General features: G+C 39.4%; 1 protein-coding gene across 9 annotated transcripts in view; it reads left to right on the forward strand.

The window, feature by feature from the left end:
- Nucleotides 1-23,403, forward strand: part of LOC113112641 (stromal membrane-associated protein 1-like) — a 99,440-nt gene that overhangs the window by 19,468 nt on the left and 56,569 nt on the right. The window contains exons 2-6 of one of the 9 annotated variants that reach the window (XM_026278378.1): nucleotides 3,884-4,017; nucleotides 6,267-6,352; nucleotides 9,078-9,153; nucleotides 16,383-16,454; nucleotides 17,854-17,931. In XM_026278378.1, the coding sequence (XP_026134163.1) occupies nucleotides 3,884-4,017; nucleotides 6,267-6,352; nucleotides 9,078-9,153; nucleotides 16,383-16,454; nucleotides 17,854-17,931 (446 nt within the window). Of the gene's footprint in view, nucleotides 1-3,883; nucleotides 4,018-6,266; nucleotides 6,353-9,077; nucleotides 9,154-16,382; nucleotides 16,455-17,850; nucleotides 17,932-23,403 lie in introns of all 9 variants that reach the window. The other 8 variants (XM_026278379.1, XM_026278380.1, XM_026278377.1 and 5 more) reach the window with 8 other exon arrangements.

The following is a 23,403-nucleotide window of genomic DNA, read 5'->3' on the forward strand; positions in this document are numbered from 1 at the left end:
AGTGAGGGGCTCTCATCGGCACAGTTACCCACTCCCCCAGAACTGAAAGATGGAGGGCAGAAGGGACTAATGTTTATTTTGACAAATGCTCTCCTGTAGCCTTGAGGTGACTTTGACGAAATGATGTAGCCACTCAATTTTCAGCGAGACAGGTGCTACAATGGCACAAATGACGTGTGTGTATGTGTTTGGCACATCTTATATCAGCCGTGTCCCATTGTTTATGTTCGTTCAATGCAGGCAAATGAGCTACAGGCTTATAACTCTAGGCTGACTCCTCAGTGAAGCAGGTAGAGACCTGGGGACCACAGAGGCAACTGTTAATCTCCCGCTGTACCTACATGCACAAAGTCCCAGCGAGCCCTGCACTGGATGTTTAGACACTGAATAATTTATTTAGACTGCCTTTTAATTGAGTTTTCAGGGGAGGGCTGCCTCGCGCACCCAGGGTGCTCTGTGTTTGTAGGCTTTCCCAAAAATATGTTATCTCACTACCCAGCTGCTGAAAGCATCCTTTGCTTGTTCTCCGCAGGTCTAAATATAGTGCGCCTCAGCCTTTCTGTGGAATTTTTATACAGCACTTTCTCTTTTGCATCCTTTTACCATGGACTTGTTTACAGCATCCATTTGCAGTTTCATTGAGTTGAATGATTGGTGAATTATTAGCCAGTGAACGGTGAATGAGGGGCTCGCTCGCATCGCTCTACATCTGCTGCGACCAGCTGTGGAGATAATGAATGGACTGGGGAAGAGGAAAATGAGAGGAAGTGGACCACGATGACATGTGACATCTGAGAATCTGAAATTGCCCCTTTTGGACGCTAGAGGCCGTCATCCATCCTTGGAGAATGGAAAATCTCAGACGGGATCATAGGTCATGACCTGTCTTGCTCGCAACCTCTACCAGTTCCCCTCCATCACGACACTTTCTGTTTATGTAGACATGCCAGTCTTCAGTGCTGCGAGAAAGACAGTGGTTAGATTTTCAATATGGCTCATCCAATAATATCTTTTATAATTTTGTACTGTTAGAAATCTTTTAACTTAAATGGTACACAGTGTCAGACAGCTGTTGGTGCCAGATGTTTTACATTCATTAGTTATTTTGAATCTTCCAAAGAGATGTTTAATTAGTAAAATGTTGAATTATTGAATTGAATTGGCTTTTTTTTAATTAAATTATTCTAAGTATGTAATATTTTTTATTATTTAATTTTACCATGATATAAAATTGCTACAAAATGGCTAAAATTTGGTTATGCTACCCACTCCTGTGTCTCAGGTAAACCAAACACAAGTCAGGGAAATACATACAGGCCTTTCGCTCCTCCGGTACTCTTTCATAGTACCAGAACTAATTGTGGAACTACCCACTTTTGGGCGTTTTTGCACCACTGGAACTAGGTGCGATTTTAGTATGGGACTGCCTTTGTCGAGAACCAAATTAGCTCCTACTCCGGAGCAGGGTCTAAACTGCACAATTGGTACTATCCGTGATGTAAGTAGACATTGGCCAGATGCGTTCGAAAATGCCTTCGCCCGCCATGATTTAAAACGCTGTGTAAACATACTGTAAACATTGTGACAACTTATTTCTCAAGTATGATGAACAGCGATAAATATGCGGACGCTGAAGTGCAGGCACTTGTTGCAACTGCCAGTTGTCGCTGAAGATTCTTAGTCCTCCTTTCCGTTCTTTCAGTCACTTTACGTATACGTCGATATTCCATGTCCATTATTGTGAAACATGTAAGACACAACAAAAACACAGCTCCGATAACAGCATCTTCCATCCTCCTGTTGTCAACGTTGTTCTCTGTTAACGTTGTTGAACGCCGCGCACAAATGACATCACTGTCGATTGGCTTACGTCACGTCCTAGTACACACTGTCGGTGTGAATCCAACCCTCTAAATGGTACTGGGAAATAGTTTGCGCAAAATCGCCCCAGTACTTTAGTACTGTACATTTAGTTCTGCAAATAAAGCGGTGCTAAAGGCCCTATAGAAATCAATCTTAAATGCGTTCATATAATTTGTTTTAGATAATCCTCATTCTTTAGTGAAAATATTCTTAGTGAGTGAGTTTTCTATTCAAGTATTTATAAGAGGAACCCTTTAAGTCATAGATAAATTATGGAAATGTATTAGTCAGAAGGTGTGGGAACCCTGAAATAAGCACATCCAGTCCCCACTGCAGCATTTCAGTCCAGCTGGGAGGGTGTGGATAGAGTTCTTCCAGCACTTCCCCTCTGCAGGGGCAGTCAATGACAAATTAACCCTCTTTAATTGTGGGTGAGTTATGCAGCTCCTGGTGCAGCGGTGTGAGACACAATCTTGCAGCCTTTTATTGGGCTAATAAATCTGGGAGGGTGGCAGACGGAGCCTGTGCAGCCAGCCGGATGGTAGTTTGGGGTGGGTGAGAGATAAGAGACTGGAAACCCACCCTCTCTAATTACCGCAGTTTTCGCCAAAATTTTTCCAGCGCGTTGGGGGAATCTTATCAGCTTGTTCACGCATCGCCCATCCTCTTTTGTCATCTGAGCACAGAACAGAAGCAAGATAGCCATTAATCTCCTGGGCAATCATGCAAGATAAATTATGAACATGCTTAAAAGTGAAGAAACAGTGCGGTATTGTTTGTGATGCTAATGGCTGTACTTGTAGTGTATGTGCGTTATTGTGCACGATTCTTCTATTCAGGAGCTGTGTGGGTGGCGCTACCAGGGTCACTGGTTTACTCTACTGCTGCCTGATGAGCATGCAAACCCATGCCAGGCGTTCTGCAGGCAGAATACAGACCCCAACCAACCTACACCCCCCACCCCATGTCCCCCTGCAACCATGGATATGGCTCCATGCTGCGAGAGAGCGTGAGACGGAGGTAGTGTATTGGAAGTGTCCTAAGATGGCTGACAGGTGTACATAAAGTCAAAGAGGGCGGACCCTGTGATTTATAGCGCGTCAGGAGTAGTGCCCTAAACAATGCCAACCGTCCAGCCGAGAGCTGTCAGGGCCACTCCAGTGCGCCCACATCCCCCAATACATTCACTTCCATGTGCAACTTTTCACTGAAATATACACAACCTCCATCTCTGTTTTTGTTAGCGTCTGAAGTCAGATCACTATCATCCACCCCCGTACTATTACAGTCACTTCTGAGAGCTTAATATTGCACACCAGGCTTAAGATAATCACATGCGGTCTGTATTGTAGCACAATTCACATTTTTCTTCTCCCTTTTTTTCAGTGGTTGATGAGATCAGGAGTCTCACAATGTAGTTTCACTGTTTTATTTGGTTTCCTGCGGCTATCGACTGTTGAGTCAGGTGGGCTACCTGCTGCATTCATCCGGCGCTTCATCCGGATTGAATTTTATTATTACGAGTGCAAAATTCCATCGCTTAGATATTGGTTTTCAGCATCACAGCACAATTTGGTTTATTCGAAGCCATGGCAATGCAGAATTACATGACGGAGCTTGAGGCGGCGTACCGACAAAATATGCTACCTACACGAAAAATATATTTGCATTGTTTTAAGGGTATGTTCAGGGTAAGGGTAGGTATGGATGGGTATGTTTAGGTAGAGGTAGGTATGGACATTAAAAAAATCCCCAAACCACATGAATAAGATGCTGGTAGCACAATCTGATAGGTAAGATATTTTACTATCGATTTGTGCTACCTGTCTTTTCAATGGGAGGTAGCACAATCTGAGCAGGTAGCACAAATTGTCAGAACAGGGGCTCCGCGACTCAGAAGATATATTTTAAACCACTGTTCTGTCACTGCCTGTTATGATTGCGTTATCGGTTTCAGATAATGGGAAGTGCTTTACTGCAGGTCTAAAATCTGTCTCTTTTTCTCTCTCTTTCACCGCAGGTCCTCGATGGGCCTCTTGGAATCTCGGTGTGTTTGTTTGTATCCGCTGTGCTGGAATACACCGGAATCTGGGAGTGCATATATCACGTGTCAAATCAGTCAACCTGGATCAATGGACCCCCGAGCAGATACAAGTATGTGTGTTTTTGTGTTACTTTTTTACTATGTTTGTTGCCTTTCACTTTCTTCTGGGGCTCAGCAGGATGTTTGGGGGGCTGTTGATGACCCAACACTCATTCAGCAGTACTGCTCTTTCATAGTGTCTCACATTTGTTCATCACATGCGCTACTGTTCAAAAAGTTGGAAGAATGTCTTAATGTTTTCGAAAAAAGTTTCTTTTACTTACCAAAGCTTCTTTTATTTTAACAAAACAAATACAGTAAAACAATAATATTGTAAATGGTTATTTCAGTCTTATATTATATATTATTCAGAAATAATTGTAATATGCTGATTTGCTGCTCAGGAAATATCTTATTACTAACTTTTATTTATTGTTCTTTTTTGTTTGCTTGTTTGTTGTTGTTTTTTTCAGGCAGAAACAAGGATGTATTTGAAATAGAAATCTTTTGTAACATTATAAATAATTTACTCTGACACTTAATTATTGTCAATTAATTTAACTTTAATATAATGTATCATTATTGAATGTAATAATTAATTTAGCTGGAAAAAAATGACCTCAAACTTTTGAATTGCAGTGTACATTTATTTTTGTCTTTGAAATATATCGAAATTCCCATCGAGACCAATGATTAATTTTACAGAAAGACTGATATTATAAATGTATAGTATGAATAGGAAATTAAAACACGCTAAAACTAAGATAAATATTTTACCAGTGAGTTTAGACCTCATAACATTATAAGTTGTAGTGCGATTTATTAAATATATATAATATTATAAATTATATTATATTAGCTATATTATTACTTAATTATTATTTTTTTTTTACTTTTATTTAAATATAGGCTAACATTTCCATTCCAAATAACATAATATAAAAATGTAGAGATACAATTGCTGATTTCTCTTTGCATGTTTTTGCCAAATTAATGTTTTTTATCCAAATTGCAAACCCTTCAAATATCGGGGTTTAGGGGGTGAATCCGTATTTAGAAAGGCATGAAAAAACGGTTTACAGTACATCAAATTTCACTTACCACATTAAACAGAGTTAGGAGAGATGACGGCGAATGATCTCCACTTTACATATTAATTGACGTTTTGGATGGATAATTAATTCTTGATGGGTAATTACTTGTCTGTTCAGCATCTTCTCTTTCTTCAGTCTGATCCATCCTCATATTAATTTGTCTCTTACAGACTTTGATGTACGTGGCATTGAAATGATAATGCAAATGTGCGTAATTTGTTCGAAATAGCCTCGATTACACTTTTGATTAAGAATCAAGGCAATAAACTCACACAGACAACTGAGCTTGCAACAAAAGTTTTTTTTTTATTAATTATTATTATTATTATTTTGAATCTGTTTCAGATTAAAAGGTCATGCATTTTACCACTAGCTTTATTGGGAAGTTAGAAACTGTGATGTGTGGCATGAATAACGGTACAGATATTTTGCACCATCACTACTGTTGCCCCAGTGATTGTGCACACAGCAACCAATCAAATTCCACCACCTCAAAGAATGAATGAGGTCGCTCTTTATTTAGAGGTCATTGCAGTAATTCGACATTGAGAGAGAAAGAGAGATCAATAGAACTCTTTTTAGGGGTCTATAATGAATGCGTAGCAGCATAATATATACTTAATATTTTTCAATAAGGTCATCATTTATGCATTTTAAATTATGTGAGGGGAAACATTGTACAAAGATGCATCGGTTTCAGAGATTATACTTATTAAAATACCTGCTTCTACATTAATTGAACTTGATGATTTTTTGTATTGATCGTATAAAGATTGTGTGCTGTAAGTTTTGAGTTTCTGTAATTTTAATAGTGGACTTGTACACTAGTTGAGTTTGGGACATGTTGACAAAACTGTGAAAGTGTGTTTGTGAATTGATTGTCAGTTTCCAGCTGAAATAAAACATTCACAATATTTTTGTAAAGGAAACTATAATACAACATATTTTTTATAATATTTTACACAATATTACATTTATAATACAAAATATATCAAAATATTTGTTTCTAACATTTAATGTGTGGCTTAAAATAAAATGTGTGATTTTTGGGGTACTTGAGCTCTGATGTGTGTTAACATTTTTTTTTTTAATAATTTTATTTATTTACTTATTTAGGTTCTTGCATTTTCTCCTTTAGGATGGACTTGGGAATAAATGGATGGTTTGTGTTGTTCCTCTTTTTCACCTGTAATCTCTTTTTGTTTTGTCTGACTTTCTCTGTTTAGAGTGTGCAGAACATGGGCAACACCAAAGCAAGACATCTGTATGAAGCTCATCTCCCAGAAAACTTCAGACGGCCGCAAACTGACCAGTATCCTTGAGTCTACCTGTATTTTCATTTGTAAATTGTCATTACATTATGCTTTGATGGCCTTCGCTAGTTATTCCTCAAGTCAAAATCATCATCATCTTTCTACTTAGAGGCTGAGGTTAGTGTGTGGTACAGATCCATTCTTGGTCGTCTGCAGAGGATTGAAGACTATTAAAGTAACTAACTTCTAAAAAAATATGTTGGGTAGTGTTTTTAAAAATTGCGCAATACTTTGAGGAAGATCCAAATAAATTAGTGACTTATACATTTCATTTGTCAGTTCTTTCACAACAACTCAAACTGTTGTACTTGTAGTTCCATCGTGAGCTTTGTATACAAAATAAAAAAGCAGTTGGAAATTCCCGGTGTAATGTTGGTGAACGTGGCAGACAGAAGCCTGTGCGTCTTCACACCTCATGGTTGCAGAGATTTAGAGAAAACAGCTGCTGTTTTCAGCACCTTCACACAGAGCAGAGCTGAACAGGAACTACCTCACCGCTGAGGCCTAACAGGAAGTCAGTTCATGTTTTTCATCCCTCTTGCCTCGGGTATCCTCCTCCGTCCCATTTCACACATCAGTCTAATTGGGTGTGTTTGGCGGCCTGGATAATTCCATATTCTCCTCATTGGCGCCTTCAGAAACCCTAATTTAATTTCCCTGGCATCCGCGGCCTGTTATCAGCGCTCCCGCATTTGGTGTGGATATGGAAAAGGCTTCATTTGTATGCTGACCGACGAGGTACAATATTCTTAACTGTCAAAATGGATTAATCTGGACAGCCGAGGTGAGCTTCCTCCACAAACCGGCTTTGATGGAATTCGCTTTATCACAGGTGGGCTTTCTTCAGATGGAAATGCGGATCTTTTGTGCACCAGTGTGGGGGTCTTTCACTCTCTCTCATTTTCCACTTATCACTGCTTCCCTCTCGTGATCTCTCTAATGGAAAAGTTTTATAAATGTCAAATCATTCTTTCTCTTTTCTGTTGCTCATTGTGAACGGCAAAGGCACCTTCATTTGGTGTTCTTATGTTTTTCTCATATTTTTGAATCTCTTTTTTTATGTACTGTATTAACTCATTTAACTTTCTCTTGTTGATGCCAGTGCTGCTTTTTATGCATAATCTTTCTTCCCGGCTGCTCTCTGTAAGTTTTGCATCATGTCCTAACTCGGTGTGATGCAACAAAGCATCTTTTCCATTTTAAGTTTAGGAATGTGCAAAACTCCACATTTTCAAAATCGTCTTGTCTAGGTGCCTGAAGCTCTACACAACTGATCGTCTTAAAGAAGCCCTGCATAATTAAGTGTTCCTGAGGATTTTTAATTAGCTGGTTCAGGTGTGTTTGATTAGGGTTTGAGCTGAACTTTGCAAGAAGGTATATCTCCGGGAGCAGGACTGGCCTGATTTACATATGTTTGTGCGTTCAGAAACAGTAGACGGAGCACAGCAGAACTGAAAACTCTCAATACAATGAAAATAGGTGCTTTAACGGCTATGAATGTAAATGGAACTATTTCACCATTTTTATTTTTTTAAGATATTAAAACTTTTATTCAGTAAGGATGTATTAAATGGATTACAGAAGACAAATCTTTTATAACATCATAAAATCCAAATAAATTAAACTATATTAATCAAAGAATAATAATTAAAAAATAAATCTACATATTAGAATGATTTCTAAAGGATCATGTGATGCAGAAGACTGGAAAATTCAGCTTTGCTGCAATCATATGAATAAAAGACATTTTAAAATCTATTATTTTACATTTAAAGTTATTTTAAATTGTAATAAATGCAGCTTTGGTACCATGCTTCTTTCCGAAACATTATAAAAACATACCAACCCCAAACTTCTGAATTGTAATGTATTATATTTAGTTATATTGTTTAAAATTGGTCCTCCATGGATCACTTGATATTCTTCCCGGACCACCAGTTTGAGAACCGCTGAACTTTTGTACTGAGGATGCTTCAAGGATTTTTTCACACGTCCCTGTCTTTTCTCTTTCTTTCTCTTGCGTTCTTTGTCTTCCTGCCACCTGCTTCCTCACCCTGATCCATATTTCATCAGATGCATTATTGTATTGTGATCAGGGATTCATGAGAGTATAAATCCAATAAAGCTGTGTTAACCGGTCCTTGGCATCTTACTGTCGCTGTGTAAATTCACACTGTTAACAGGGAGTGAGATTCAGAGAGCATGTGTTTTGATTTGTCTGTGGCCCCACTCTGTGCGCATGTGCTTCCTGTGAGAAGAAGAAAAAACAGGCTTGGGAGGATTTGGGCCATCTTTGTGAGATCCTGGTTTATTTATTTATTTTCTTTCAAGATGCAGAATGCTAAGTTTCAAACTGGGCCTTGGATCAACTTTTAAAAAATAAGACTGAGATTTAAAGACCCCTTTAAAAAAAACAAGTTTGGTGGCTTTCGGTCTGTGTGCTTTGTTGTCATGGATGTGTGGCATAATTTGATCTATATGCTATCAAAACTTGTCATATAGCACATAAAGTCAAGCCATTTCATGGGTTTTAAAAATGTATAGACAGGTAGTTAGCAGTCATCATCAAGCTTCTCCATGTCTTTTAACAACCTCTCAGGTTAATTAGTGAATGCATGCCATGCTTGTTTAAATGCTGTGATTTTTTTTTTTTTTATATATATATATATAATTTGTGTTAGTCGTAAGCCATCAATATTTCAATTTTCCTGAGCAATGTTTCAGAGCTGTGGAGTTCTTCATCAGGGACAAGTACGAGAGGAAGAAGTACTACGATAAAAACAATGTCAATGGAACCGTTGTGAGTATCAGCATGCACTCATCCACTGTTTGCTATCAAGCATTATTTTGTTTGTGTGTGTGTGGCACAGCAGTATTTCCCAGGTTTGTGATCACACCATCTATAATTTCTCAGCAGTTACATCACTTCTAATCCGGTGTGTAGTGTACCAAGTCTGTGCCAATACAGTAATATATCTAACATATATACTGTGATTCTTTCTCACAGAATGCACTGATTATATAGATCTCTCTACCAGAATTTCTTTATTCATATTTGAATTCATATCATATCATATAGTTTAAGTAAACCTGCTAGCAAGCTCTCTCTCTCTCTCTCTCTCTCTCTCTATATATATATATATATACATACATACATACATATATATATATATTGTACTGGACTGAAGTAAAGCAATCTGTGCGAACAAGATTGAAACTAATCTTTCAGATCTGGTTGCAGATCATGCCTTTAGTTTTGATTTTGTGATGCATTGCAGTATATTGAATCATAACGCTGTATCGTGAGCCAGTTGGAAATACCTAGCTCTAGTGTTTACTTTAGTTTACTGTCTATTTTATGTGTGGAAGGCCTGTTTTGGCAGCCAGTTGTTCTGATCACTGATGCCTCAAATTCACATTGAACAGCCTGGTGAATTGCAGCTGTGCTTTACGCATTTGAAATTGATTGACAGGAGCCAGCAGCCAATTAATACACTCTTACTTATGTTAAATGACTTTCTGGGACTTCCTCTCTGTTTAATGTTTATGTTGACCAAATCTTTAGAAACGCCACAAGGAGTAGTAATTGACCATCCTTAGAGTGCTGTGAAAGTCTTAACCTCATGAGAATGCTTGAGGATCTTAAGCAGTCTAAACAAACAGCCGCCTTTCGGCCTTTTCTGATTGCTTTGGATCAGTAGTGACTGAAACATGGTTGCACTGTGTGAGGTTTTCGATCAAACTCTGCAAAGCTGCCCTGTCCAATTACATTTCTCTCTCAACTTAAGGCTTACCCAAGCAGAGCTCTGCCTTTCTCTGACAGGCCTTCCTGAGCCAGCCAATTAAAGCCCCTGCCTGCAGAAGACAGCCAATCAGATTTCAGCAGAGGTCAATGTGATCGTGGTGAGCTGTTGCCTGAAGAGTGACAAACTAGAGATATATAAGAGCAGCATTGGTCTGTCAAAAAAAAAAAACAATTTAATTAAAATGCAAATTATGGTGTGTTGTGTTGCTTCACTGTAACAGTGAGGCATTGCCTGAAGAAAGACTATGATTCCAGGTCGTCCTTATCCAGCGGCTTTTAAATGCAAATAAATTATTTAATTCATTATCAGTTTAAGGCATTTTGCTTAGTTTATGGAGGGGTCTGTTAACTGAAAAGCACATACAAATTACTAAAATCAAAAAGAAAACTGAAAATATATGAAATAAAAGCTAATCCAAAAATTGGAGTTGGTACTATAATACTATATAAACACAACTAAAATAACTCGAATGCTTTTGCTTCAGAAGCATCAAGTGGTAGGCTCACACACACACACACACACACACACACACACACACACACACACACACACACATATTAAGCTATATATATGTGTATATATATATATATATATATATATATATATATATATATATGTATATGTGTGTGTAATAATATAATCTCCATAACTACGGGAAGAAGGAGGCGGGAACCGGCGGACAATCAAAGTAACATTTTAATAATTCCAAATAAACACAAAACAGCGCACCAGCCCCTAACGGACGACTGATGCGCATAAATAAAAAGCAAAACATAAAATAAAACCCAGGCCTGGTCCTCTCTCGTCCTTCACTGTCTTCGCTCCAGTTTTATATCCTTCCATCTCCTACGTGGGACTCGAGACCGGCGGTGGGGCGCAGGTGTCGCTGATTAATCATTCCGCCGGCCTCACTCCTTGTTCCCACGTCCCTCGGCCCCACCCCACTCGCCACAATATATATATATATTAGGGCCGGGACTTTAACGCGTTAATTAAGATGAATTAATTACAGAAAAAAATTTCCCGCATTTTTAATAACTTATTTTTGCACCGCGGAACGTTTCTCACTGGACGCGTTTCGGTGGACCGATTATACTGAAGCACCAACTAGCGTTCGCATATCGCCGCAGCAGCACATCGAGTCTCAAGTATCACCTCAACGCAAAACATATAGCAGCTAGCGTGGACTTTACATTTTATGTTGAACTATGTATTATTTTGTTGGTGCAGCTGGCAGTTTATGTTGAACTCTTTATTGTTTTGGCCAAGGTTATTGAGAGTTGGACTTAGTATGTTATGGCCTCTGAAGCAACAGAGAGATGTTTTCTAATAGTCAGTGTTTCCAATGTTCTGAATGTAATTGACAGTATTGTGTTTTACTTAAAAAACACTTTACAGAAGGTTCCAGCACCCTATAAGCTACCTGAATTTCTGAAATGTACTATTTCTAAATTGTTTTTAAATATGCTATTGCTACACTTAATGGCAAAAATTGCACTGGTCTGCTAGACTTGGTTGAACAAAAATAAACTATTTTGTTGCTTAAGCTTATGTATTCAGTCATTATTCAATGGTATACAATAAATCCACGTGAAAAAAATGACTTCTCACTGTTCTCAGGTCAAATATTTCTATGCGATTAAAATGCGATTAATTTCGATTAATTAATTACAAAGCCTCTAATTAATTAGATTAATTTTTTTAATCGAGTCCCGGCCCTAATATATATATATATATATATATATATATATATATATATATATATATATATATATATATATATATATATATATATATATATATAATTTTTTTTTTTTTTTTTTTTTTTTTTCTCCAGGGTTCTTTGATGAATAGTAAGTTTTATTTGAAATGGAAATCTTTTGTAACATTGTCTGTACTGTCACAATTGATCTAATGTATCCTTAACATTTTCTGACCTCAAACTATGTATTTAAATTTTTTTTGAGTGGTAGTACCTGTCTCAGCTGTGGTACCAGGTTAGATCACTTTCTGGTGACACAACTTGCCGCAGAGATGCTGAACTTTAATCATGTGACCCTGACATTGACTCTAAGCCTAGAATGGAGGCATCTGATGGGCAGATGGGCCAAAAATAAAAAGAGAAAAGAAAAGAAATCAATAGTTGCCTGTTTCCAGCCCAGGTGGAGAGAAATGCAATATTGCAGCCTTTCCTTGCTTCAATTACTAAAACAAGCTCCAACTCCCTCTCTTTCCTGCTCCTTGTCTTCCCGTCTCGTTGCAGTAATGAAAGTTCTGTGTGTTCTTCTGTGGCAGTGGATGGAGAATAAATGTCTTATTGAAAGCCTTATCGCCAGTCAGCATGCTGTAGTCATGTTCCCTCCCTGCTGATTCGCACCATTTAAATGAGTGTGTGTGTGTGAATCCAACAGCGAAGCAGAACCTCAGAAAATAAATGTCCCAGGATATTAAGCGTTCTCCACTTCCTTGTTTTCAAAACATGTTTTTTTCACCATTTCCAAAGGTTTTTTTTTCTTTCATTATTTTGATCAAAGTTTATGAACCATGGAAAATGTGCAAAATGAAGGATCTCAGTGGACCGTTTTTAATACCAAGAATGGAATATATAAAAGACGAAAGGAACATGAACATCACAGGCTCAGTTCTGCTATGGTGTATGTAACTAGATTTTTTTTTTTTTTTTTTTTTTTAAAGAACACTGTGCCATAGAACTGTCTATGAGTGTGAATGTGTGAATGAGATATCGGAGCGTAACTAATTATAGCTTCAGCCTTCCACAGCCAGTGTCTCTTTTCACACTGCAGTCATCTAAGCCTCATTCAGCCCCAAGTGACCTGGCCCGCTTGGCCGTTTGCACTGCATTTTGGGGCATTTAGCTGTCTGCTCCTTCTATTACTTCTCAGCTAGAAAGCTGGAGACCTTTGGACCTCACACTGATGCTGTTTCTTCTTTGAGAGTATGGGAGTCTTCACGCTTTCAGCTGCATTAAGATGGAGATCGGTTCTCCCTTCACACTCCAGGCTGATTGCTGTCTCTGCTTATTGACCACCTCTCTTCATCTCCTGCTGCTTTCCGTTCTGGGCTTATTTCCCCAGACGGGCACGGTAGTATTAAAGGGATTGGGAGGAAAGAGTAGGAGTACTGTGTGGTATTATTTAATGGCTCTCTAATGAATATGGGCTCATGCTGCTGTGAAGCATAGTGCTGATGCTAACCCAATAAAAGCAGATTATGAGGGAGATCCATCAGCAGGTAATGAACCGGTCTGGACAGTTCTGTGGTAACTCAGGCTATAATGGACCTACTTGTAAAGCTTGAGCTCTGTGGGCACGTGCTGCGGACAGCACTACTTCCACACTGGAAAAAAAAGGATAGTCATCTGTCTTCTTGTCCGTTCCTCTTCCTGAAAACTCTCTCTCCACTGTCACCTGCTCCAAAGGAATATTCTGGGTTTAATATAAATTAAGCTCAACTGACAGCATTTGTGACTTGTGTTGAATACCAGAAAAATAAAAAAAACAATGTTACTGTTAGGCACCTACAATGGAAGTTCTGGAAGCTTCTTGTTTTATTAAAGCATGGTTTTTTCTATTAAGCGTGTATTATTTGATATGTAAAGCTGTATAAATCATTATTTTTGCAGGCGTTCTAGGAATTATGGCATGACATTGTCATTATGTTAACATCATGTTAGGGTTTGGCATCGTCCATCGCCAGTGGCTGACAAACATCACAATGTTGAGCCGATATCATGTTTGCCATGAACTGAATGTAGAAAGTGAAGTATACCCGGGCCTTTAGTGGTCAGCTGCTACATAGCATGGAAAAATCAAGATGAAAATGAAAATATCTAATGGAAAATGAGAATGTTAGGTTTGTAATGATATAATTGTTTTGAATGTTTTGGCAGATGGCCATCTAGCGAGGCCCCCGATGTCATCGTCCATCGTGATGTTTCACGGTGGACAGTTTGGTAGACATCGCCCAACTCTACATCATGTGACTATGCTTGAAAAATTGACAATTTGAACATTTAAGGATTTTCCCCATTCAGTGTCAGTGCCTCACTGTAACCCAGGATAGAATAGAGAACTATGAGAATAAATGCACTTCAAATTATATTATGTTTGTATTATCTCTACTATATTTTTAAAAACAAAAAGAGAGAGAGGAAATAAAACTACAAAACCTAAAAGTGAAGTAATAACACATTTGAAAGACCTCATGAAATCAGTACTCCCTGTCTGTTAGCTGTTTCTATTTCTAATCTATCAGTATTTTTATTTTTTTTATCTAGTCAAAAATCTAACAATTATTTTTTTGACAGCTAAACCGGTCACTTATTTTCTTGAGTAGGTGATTAATGCTTTGGTTGACTTAATAGTTCATTGTAACTTTAAATTCTGGCATTACATTTTTTTTATGTTTTATTTAAACGATTTCTCATAAATAATCTTTACATATAAAACAATTCGAACATAGACAAGAAAGGACCAGTGACATGGTCAAGTCAAATTAAATCTTTGTTATCAACATTATGCAACAAAATGCTGTTATTTGAGCTTAACCCTGTCTATTCCTTTTACTAACTTACCCATGCTGCTTTTTTCTCTATTCCTCCATATGTTCCACTTCACCTTCATCCTTTCCCTCTGTCCGTCAGTTGTTTTCTCTCTCTCTCTCTCTCTGTATGGTAGGGTTTGTGCTGTCACTTATGTGATGATGCAGAAATGGAATAAGAAACTTGGCCCTGACACATCAATGACCTTTCTTCCTCTCTCTCCTGCCCAAAGAGAAAGAGGCTTTGTGGGACTCTGTGAATGAGGCGAGCCGTTTATCTGGCCCAGAGCCAATAATATTCATGCTGAGAGCACATATTAAGTTTTTTCCTTAACCAATAGAGTGTTATTTTGGTATTTCACAGAACACATTAATCATAGGAGGTGTAATTAGAAGGAAGAGCCCGATTAGAGAGGAACTGTATTTTCAGCCTTTGTCTTCAGCATTCTGTCTTCAGGATTGCACTCTGAAGCCACTGTTGCAATCGATATAACACTAAAGTGGACTCAAAACAAGACTTAATTATGAGTCAAAAGGCATCACTGGTTAGCTTGCAGTTCTCACACACCTTGTTGAACATCAACTGCTATGCCTTTTTGTTCTTTTTTTGCTTTGATAACTAAACCGCAGCAATATGGGATTTTGAATGTTTCATATCCCTGTTCAAATAACAATAGCTTTTCAAAATAAAAAGTGTTTTTTTATAACCTTTGTGCAGTCTTTTATGCAAGCAGTAATTGAACCACTTAAGGTGTTTTGAACTGAAAATAGGAATCGATATTATTGAACTTTGCTGAGCTTTTATATACGCATATGTGAACATATACTGTACGGGCAAGCTTTTCAAACATCGCCATCTGATTGATGCTGTTATTTGCAGTGTCTACACCTTTAAGCTAATTCTGTTGATTTGAGGCAGCCTTGGCTATGGAGATTGACAAACTCTGAGTACAGATTAGGCAGATGGTCTCACTTCTTACATTTGTGGAGTCTTCTGGAACATCTGGAAAAGTCTGGGCTATTTTTACCCACCAAATGTGTCCTTGATGATAGATGTGACTGCTGATAAGAGCAACTACACCAAGTTACATGGGCCTTCTTCCAGATTTGTATGTTTTTGCAACTAATTATTGTCTTGTTTCCCTGTTAAAATATTTAAGCATCCTTATAACAGGATATATTCACTTGAGAAGTAAAACTAGTTATTTCCAAACATAACTCCTCTGGCAAGAAAATGTTTAGCTTTTTAATCATACATTTTACTGAGGTTTACAGGAGAAAATAATGCTTAATGGGCTAACAAACAAACTTCATTCTCAATATATATTCTCTGAAGACGTGTCTTAATATCTCAACTGATTTTGCTTCACATGTGAATTTGTTCTAACAATGTTTTATAATTTTGCTTAAAAATTGGCAGTAATACTGATGAATAAGGTTGTTTTTGCAGTTTCCAGATGTGTGTGAATGTATCGGTAATATAAATGTTGCTTTTCCCAGTTTCCCACAGGCTTAATAATTAGTCACTCTATAGTGATCGCTGCAGCCTATTAATTCTGATTTCTCTTCTTCCACTCTTTTTCCTCTACTTTTATGTCTTCCCTCTCATTCTATTTCAATTGCTTACTGCCTCTCGTCCTCTCTCTCTCCTCTGCCCCTGCAGAAGTCCTCTGATGCTGCTTTGCCTTCAGTATCATCTCCATCTTCGCAAGCAGCTGAGAAAAGCAAACTGGAGGTACTGTAGCGCTGTGCTTCTCTGTGCCGTGCTCATCTGTGCGGTTCACTGATTGTGGTGCTGTGCTTGTGCTCTGCATTCTCGAGGATGCATCCCAATTTGCATACTTTCCTTCCTAAATGGTATGCTAGTTTAGAATGATTGCATTTCAAAAGATACTGTGTTAAAAATATGCCAAATTGCGTACCGGCTTGCTGCTACATTCTGAAGTAGCCTATGTATCCATTAAAAAAAACTAAATATGAAGAAATAACACATTTTTAAGACTTAATGCAATCAAAATTGGTATTCTGGTCTTTAGTCACTGGCTGAAGCTATCGAAATGCTAGTGTACTTTACTATTTAGCTTTAAGCTGGAAAAAAAAGGTTCACCCCTCTATTATGCACTAACAAGTTGCAATTTTATGAAGTGGTAGTTTATCACAGTACTGTCTAACTACATATAACAAATGCACTTTTTTTAACATCACTTACAAAGTAGTATGCAAATTGGGACAGACCTAATCTATGTAAAATGAAGTGTGTAAAGTGGCTGTAATTGCACCAATCAGAACTGACTGACTATTGACAGTTTTGGCAACAGATTATTAAACGGCCTATAAGAATGTTGATTTAAACCAAACAAAGAGCAAGGCGAGAGAACCTATAGAAATCGCCCTGACGGCTTCACATTCATTGTTGAAAGTGCTGTGGATGTGTTTGAGTGGATGTGTAGAGTCTGTTGCCTCTGTTGTGCTCTGCTGTGGAAAGGATCGATAGCACAGCTCTGTCCGCATGCAGAGGGGAAATAGAATAATCAATGTGCCCATAAAGAGCTCCAAACGGCCAATCCGCACCTCTCCTCCAGGCCTGTTCTCCATTTGTTCCGTCTGCTGGTAATCATAGTGCTAGTCAAACACACCACCACGACTGCAGAAAACCCACTCTGATCCCTCGCTCCCACACCTGAACTGACCTCTCGCTCAGCGTTTTTTGCAGTAGCAATTGATGCGCAGTGAGAGAAAAGGAGAGTGGGTTTGCAGCCAAAAAGCTTTTTCTAGTTTCATCTGACCATAGAAGCCAGTCCCGTTTGAAGTTCCAGTCGTGTCTGACAGCTGAACAAGCTGAAGTTTGTGATTTTTCTTGAAAACCTCTCAAACAACGTGTGGTGATTTAGGGACTGTTTGATATATATGTGTTTATTTGTGGTAGCTATTTTTAAGCTATCAGAGTGCAGGTCTCGAGACAAAATTATAAGTGTCTTGTGTCCTAAATACACCTCAGACTTGTAGCTGACTCCACCTTTTTTTTTTCTTCTTCTTCAATTTCTTTTTTGTGTATGTGTGATGTGTGTGTCTTGTGTGTGCAAACTCTTTAATGTGGTTTTTCACATTTTCTTTTCCTCATTCTGACACAGAAGGAGAGAGAGAAGAAAAAGGAGGAGAAGAAGAGGGAAAGGGACACAGATAAAGGGAACAAGCCAGCAGGTTTTGAGAAGGTAATCAACCTCATTACTGACCAAACCGGCTGAAGCCATTACCCTTTTACAGGGTGTCCGCGGGGTTTTAAAAAGTATTAAAAAGTGATAAATCAAAATAGTCAAATTTAAGGCCATTAAAAGTGTTAAATGTGGTCTCAGAGGTATTATTTTTTTCCAAATTAGGTATTATTTTTTCAGACTATCAGGTGTCCTATTCTGATTGAAATTCTATCTGCGTTCGCGTTAGTTCGTTTAAATATGGGCTTTAGCATATCTGGGCAGATAATCAAAGATCTTTCGTCTCCGTCTCAACGTATGTTTGATGCTGACGTCATATTCAGTGGTCGTTCAGCATCATCTCAGAACACTGCGCGCTCAACAGAAGTGGCTGGCTTCCGTTTTATTTTAGACTTGCTTCAAGACATATCTTCAAAGACTGGACAACCATCGTCGTCTTCATGGGCAAATGCAAGTTTTCTAATAGATTTACTGATAGCGCTGTTTCTCACCCATGCAAAGAGAGAGAGAGCGAGAGTCTTACCACGCTGAATCAACACGCTATCTGTAAACTATTCTTTGCTGTCTTCTCCTGTCAAAATAACGGAGTTCATTTAGAATTATTCATATTCATTTTCAAACAAGCAGAAGACACACCGGTTTCTCCGGTAGTGGGCGGAGCTAATGCGCAAATGGCAATTTCATTGGCTGGCGCTGATTTAGTACCATCCCTGTTTTGATTTCAGCAAATCAGTTTGACCGAACGCAGACAACGTGATTAATATTCATGAACCCAGCAGCTCATCAATTCATAGTGCATTGTATATACATTAGTATGATAGTAGAATTAGTAGTAGTATTATCTTTTAATAATAATTAATTTGATCTATTACTATTTTGTTAAAGAAACCCTCAATGACCAAAAATATCTTAAGCATCACCACCAGTCTTAAGTTCAGTTAAAATGACAAATATGCATTCATTAGGCCTAAAAGTAAATTTTTACATAAGGGCATTGTGCTAGAAATATTACTATTATTTAGTAAAATGTATGTGATACTGCTACTACTGTTGAAAAAAATTAAAAAACTTTATTTTTTGAATACATAAATCACAATATTTCTTCCATGTTTTAATTTTAATAGCAAATCCCCTTTATTTACCAAAAATAAAATGTTTAAATTTCATAAATTAAAAGACAAATTAAATTTGGGGGAAACTTGTTTACTGTTTTTCATAATTATATAACTTGTAGAAAAACTTTAAACACAATAAGTATAAAGAATGGCATTGGTTTTATTTTTATTGTAAAAAGTAAAAAATCTGTGTAAATGATAGAAAGGTCGCTGATTAACACTTGCAATTCAGTGTCGTGATGGTTTTAAAAAATATTCTGAAGGTAGTAAAAAAGGTATTAAAAAGTAGTAAATTTAACTTAAGGATTGCTGTATATACCCTGTTTTAAATGAGAGCTGTGTTTATGAATTTGTTGAAGACATTGTGTCTGGAATGCAGGTGCTTGATGTTGGACCATGAGGGAAATGCTTTACAAATATTTTTGCTGTATTTTTCTTGATTTGGAGTTTGTATGTTTTTAACACATCTGAGATTTTGAGAATCAAACAAGCCGGTGTTCAGTGACCAGAAGGAAGATCATACTCCTGTCTTCCCTGTGAAATCAAACACCCTGAGCACACGAGTTTAATTTTCTTGCATATTCATATGTCTCTTTGCAGGAAGTTAGGTCATTACATCTCTAATTTCGTTTTAATCTCTTCGTTTTAATCGGTTGTGTTATTCAGTAAGAAATCTCTAATTTCTTACTGAATAACACAACCGTTTCAGAATAACAATCAAAACTTGTATTTGATTTACACCATACGGAAATGAAGTTAGCATTATTCCAACTGTAATGTAGCCACGTATACGAAACAAATTTATTGAACATCGCAATCATAGTCCACACGGAAACAGCCACACTGCATTTTACCAACAAACCCCCATAGCATCTAATCTCTAGCGCTTTGAGAGGTATTGAGTGGGTTTCTCCGTGCAAGAGGGCACATAGGGTAACAGATGTTGCAGGCTTGACTTCATCTCTCTGTACTGCAGAGATGTTGAGCAAATAAGCAAACACTTAGATGTGCTCAAATAGCCACTGCAGCAATAATTAAAATTTCGTGTCTAGTCCACAAAACTTTTACAGGCATCTTACATTTGTACTTGTGGAACAATCCGCTCAATTCAGGCACCTTGCTTTCCTTCGGCCAACACAGTCACACACACCTTCCCTGAAGCACAGTTAGGGGGTCATCTGAGATTGTAATGCAGAAAACAAATGCAGAGAAAAGGAATTTGAAATTGCTGTGTGTTGTGTGTGTGAGAGAAAAGAGATTGCGAGGCCATTGGGATTGTGTATTATTGTCATCTAGCTGTCAGAGAGCACAATGGAGGTATTTGATTGACAGGCGAGAGGACGAGAAGGACTCATGGAGAGCAGAGTTCTTCACTTTTTCTTTAGTGGTGTCTTGCGTTTTCTGTTATTTTCCTACTCTCTGCATGGCTTCTTATTCTCCATGCTCTGTTGTCCTGCACAATGCTTCTCAACTACAGTAGCTTTGCTTCAGGATTTCACATTGGATATACACTGGCAACTCACTATCATATAAAATATGAAAATGCCTAACTTGTTGATTGGTTGCCTGAATGATTAGTTTACTGGTTATCTTAAATAGGCTGGTTTCAGGTTGAACTTGTTTTAGGGAGCTAGAGGTAGCACAACGGTGTGAAAGAGAATTCATGGGATTTCAAGATGTGGCTTTAACACTTTTAGGCCATTTTTTATTTGACATCTTAAAAATGAAACTATCATGGTAGTATGCGCATATTCATAATGAAATTACTTATATTAGAGGTGCTTTAAAGAACGAATTTAAGGTTGCAAGTTTTCCAAAAGGGTTTGAAATATGACTTGTAGAATTCAACATTTCAGCAGTTGGGTTTCGTATGTATCCCATTAATTTTCTCCGTGGAGGACTTGAATTAATGATAGACCTTTGAAGACAAACCTGTGGTGAGCAAGGTTGTTACTGGATGCTTTTGTTGAAGCCATCAGCTTGCATTATTACAACTTTTAAATAATTGTGTTTTAAAACTTGTATTAACATTGAGCAAATCATGCCTGAAGAACTTTATTTCATCCACTGACTAACATGAAAATATATTGTTTGTAATCAAAATCTTTTTAATGAGTAGTTTTACTTGTCCATTATATATATATACTTGAAGAACCAAAGCCACTGGAAAAAGTGGGTAGCACTGTTGCAATCTTATTGATTTAATAAAATAGCAGCACCTATTCAATATATTGTGTCACGGGACGAGCACAAGACAGACACAGTGGGCGTGGCGTCAGGCCTCGGAGAGGCTTTTATTAACAGAAATCATAAAACAAAGGGAATAAAAGTGGCCAAAGGGGGAAAGTGTCCAAAATAACAGGGGATCTGGTGTCCTCGTCGTGCTGCGGGGTTTGTGTAGGTCGGGCAGTGTTCATCGAGGAAGGGTCCAGGCAAGGGGCGGAGTCCGGCGGCCGCACGCGCTCCCCTCCTTGGTCCGGGGCGCGAGGGGCGGCGGCTTCTCCTAGCGGCCGCGTCTCTCTCGTTGGCCGCGGCGCTGGTAGGGGATGGACGGCCCGGCATCCTGGCCCGTCGGCCGTGTATACGGGTGCGGTTCCCATCCGGATCGCGGGTCCGGCAGCTCACGTCTTGGTGGCGCGGGAGTCCCTCAACGCACCCTTCCTGGACCCACGAGGACACCAGTGTGCATGCACAGGGAAGAGACCGGTCTCCTGAGGAGAGGCGCGTTGGGCTTTTAAACAGCGGCGGTAATGAGGCTCCACTTCCTTCAGGTGTGCCCCATCACACGCCGCCAGCCCTGACTCGTCCAGCGCCCCTCCTCTCACACACCCACTCCAGTCGGGAGCCTGGTGAAGGGCGGCGATTTAGGACGGGGTGCCGGTGACAATCAGGGAGGAGGCAGCTGACTCGTCACATTCCCCCTCCCAAGCGACATCCCCGTCCCCAGGGCGCCACCCACACGGGAGTGCTACCATCCTCAACCAGGCTCCAAACGGTCGGAGTGGGCGGGGCTTCCTCTCCGGGCGGTCCTCCCTCTCGCAGCGCACCAGAACAGGGACAGAGAAACCGGGTTTTAGTGACAGCCTCAACCAACCACAGGGTAAAATGACAATGGAACAGTCACTTACCCCTTGTGTGGCTGGGAGGCTGTCCCCAGTTTTCCTCCGTCCCAGTCTGGGTTCTCACGAACGTTTGCAAGCGAGAGGGGGTGACGTCACCAGACGTTTCCCAACTGCGCTGTCTAGGCTCCGCCTGCCCGCATTCTCCACCAGTGTCACGGGACGAGCACAAGACAGACACAGTGGGCGTGGCGTCAGGCCTCGGAGAGGCTTTTATTAACAGAAATCATAAAACAAAGGGAATAAAAGTGGCCAAAGGGGGAAAGTGTCCAAAATAACAGGGGATCTGGTGTCCTCGTCGTGCTGCGGGGTTTGTGTAGGTCGGGCAGTGTTCATCGAGGAAGGGTCCAGGCAAGGGGCGGAGTCCGGCGGCCGCACGCGCTCCCCTCCTTGGTCCGGGGCGCGAGGGGCGGCGGCTTCTCCTAGCGGCCGCGTCTCTCTCGTTGGCCGCGGCGCTGGTAGGGGATGGACGGCCCGGCATCCTGGCCCGTCGGCCGTGTATACGGGTGCGGTTCCCATCCGGATCGCGGGTCCGGCAGCTCACGTCTTGGTGGCGCGGGAGTCCCTCAACGCACCCTTCCTGGACCCACGAGGACACCAGTGTGCATGCACAGGGAAGAGACCGGTCTCCTGAGGAGAGGCGCGTTGGGCTTTTAAACAGCGGCGGTAATGAGGCTCCACTTCCTTCAGGTGTGCCCCATCACACGCCGCCAGCCCTGACTCGTCCAGCGCCCCTCCTCTCACACACCCACTCCAGTCGGGAGCCTGGTGAAGGGCGGCGATTTAGGACGGGGTGCCGGTGACAATCAGGGAGGAGGCAGCTGACTCGTCACAATTGTTAATAATAATATACAATATACCTGACTTCCATCAGGTTTATTTCATTAACTGTAGGCCGTTTTATTGTTTGTCAAGTAACTTGTTGCAACTGTTCACTTTAATATAGAATGTGTGCACAGGTGTGCCCATTTGTATTTTTATAAAAACAAACAAACAAAAAATTATTGGTTTGAATATGACTTATTCAATCTACTGTAGAAACAGAAATATTATTTGTAAGCACAATAAGCAGAAGTGTGTTTTTCCCACCAGTCTAACACACAGAACAAAGATTGGGCAGTGTATTGTGTTATTATTAGCCATATTACAATGACAGATGAACTGTTCCAAAATACTGTTGAGTTTGGTTGGATGCACAACCTTTGAAAGTCAACTATGAATATGGCAAGCATTTTCTC

The sequence above is a fragment of the Carassius auratus genome, chromosome 13, assembly GCF_003368295.1.
Source record: "Carassius auratus strain Wakin chromosome 13, ASM336829v1, whole genome shotgun sequence".
In the NCBI taxonomy this organism is placed as follows: domain Eukaryota; kingdom Metazoa; phylum Chordata; class Actinopteri; order Cypriniformes; family Cyprinidae; genus Carassius; species Carassius auratus.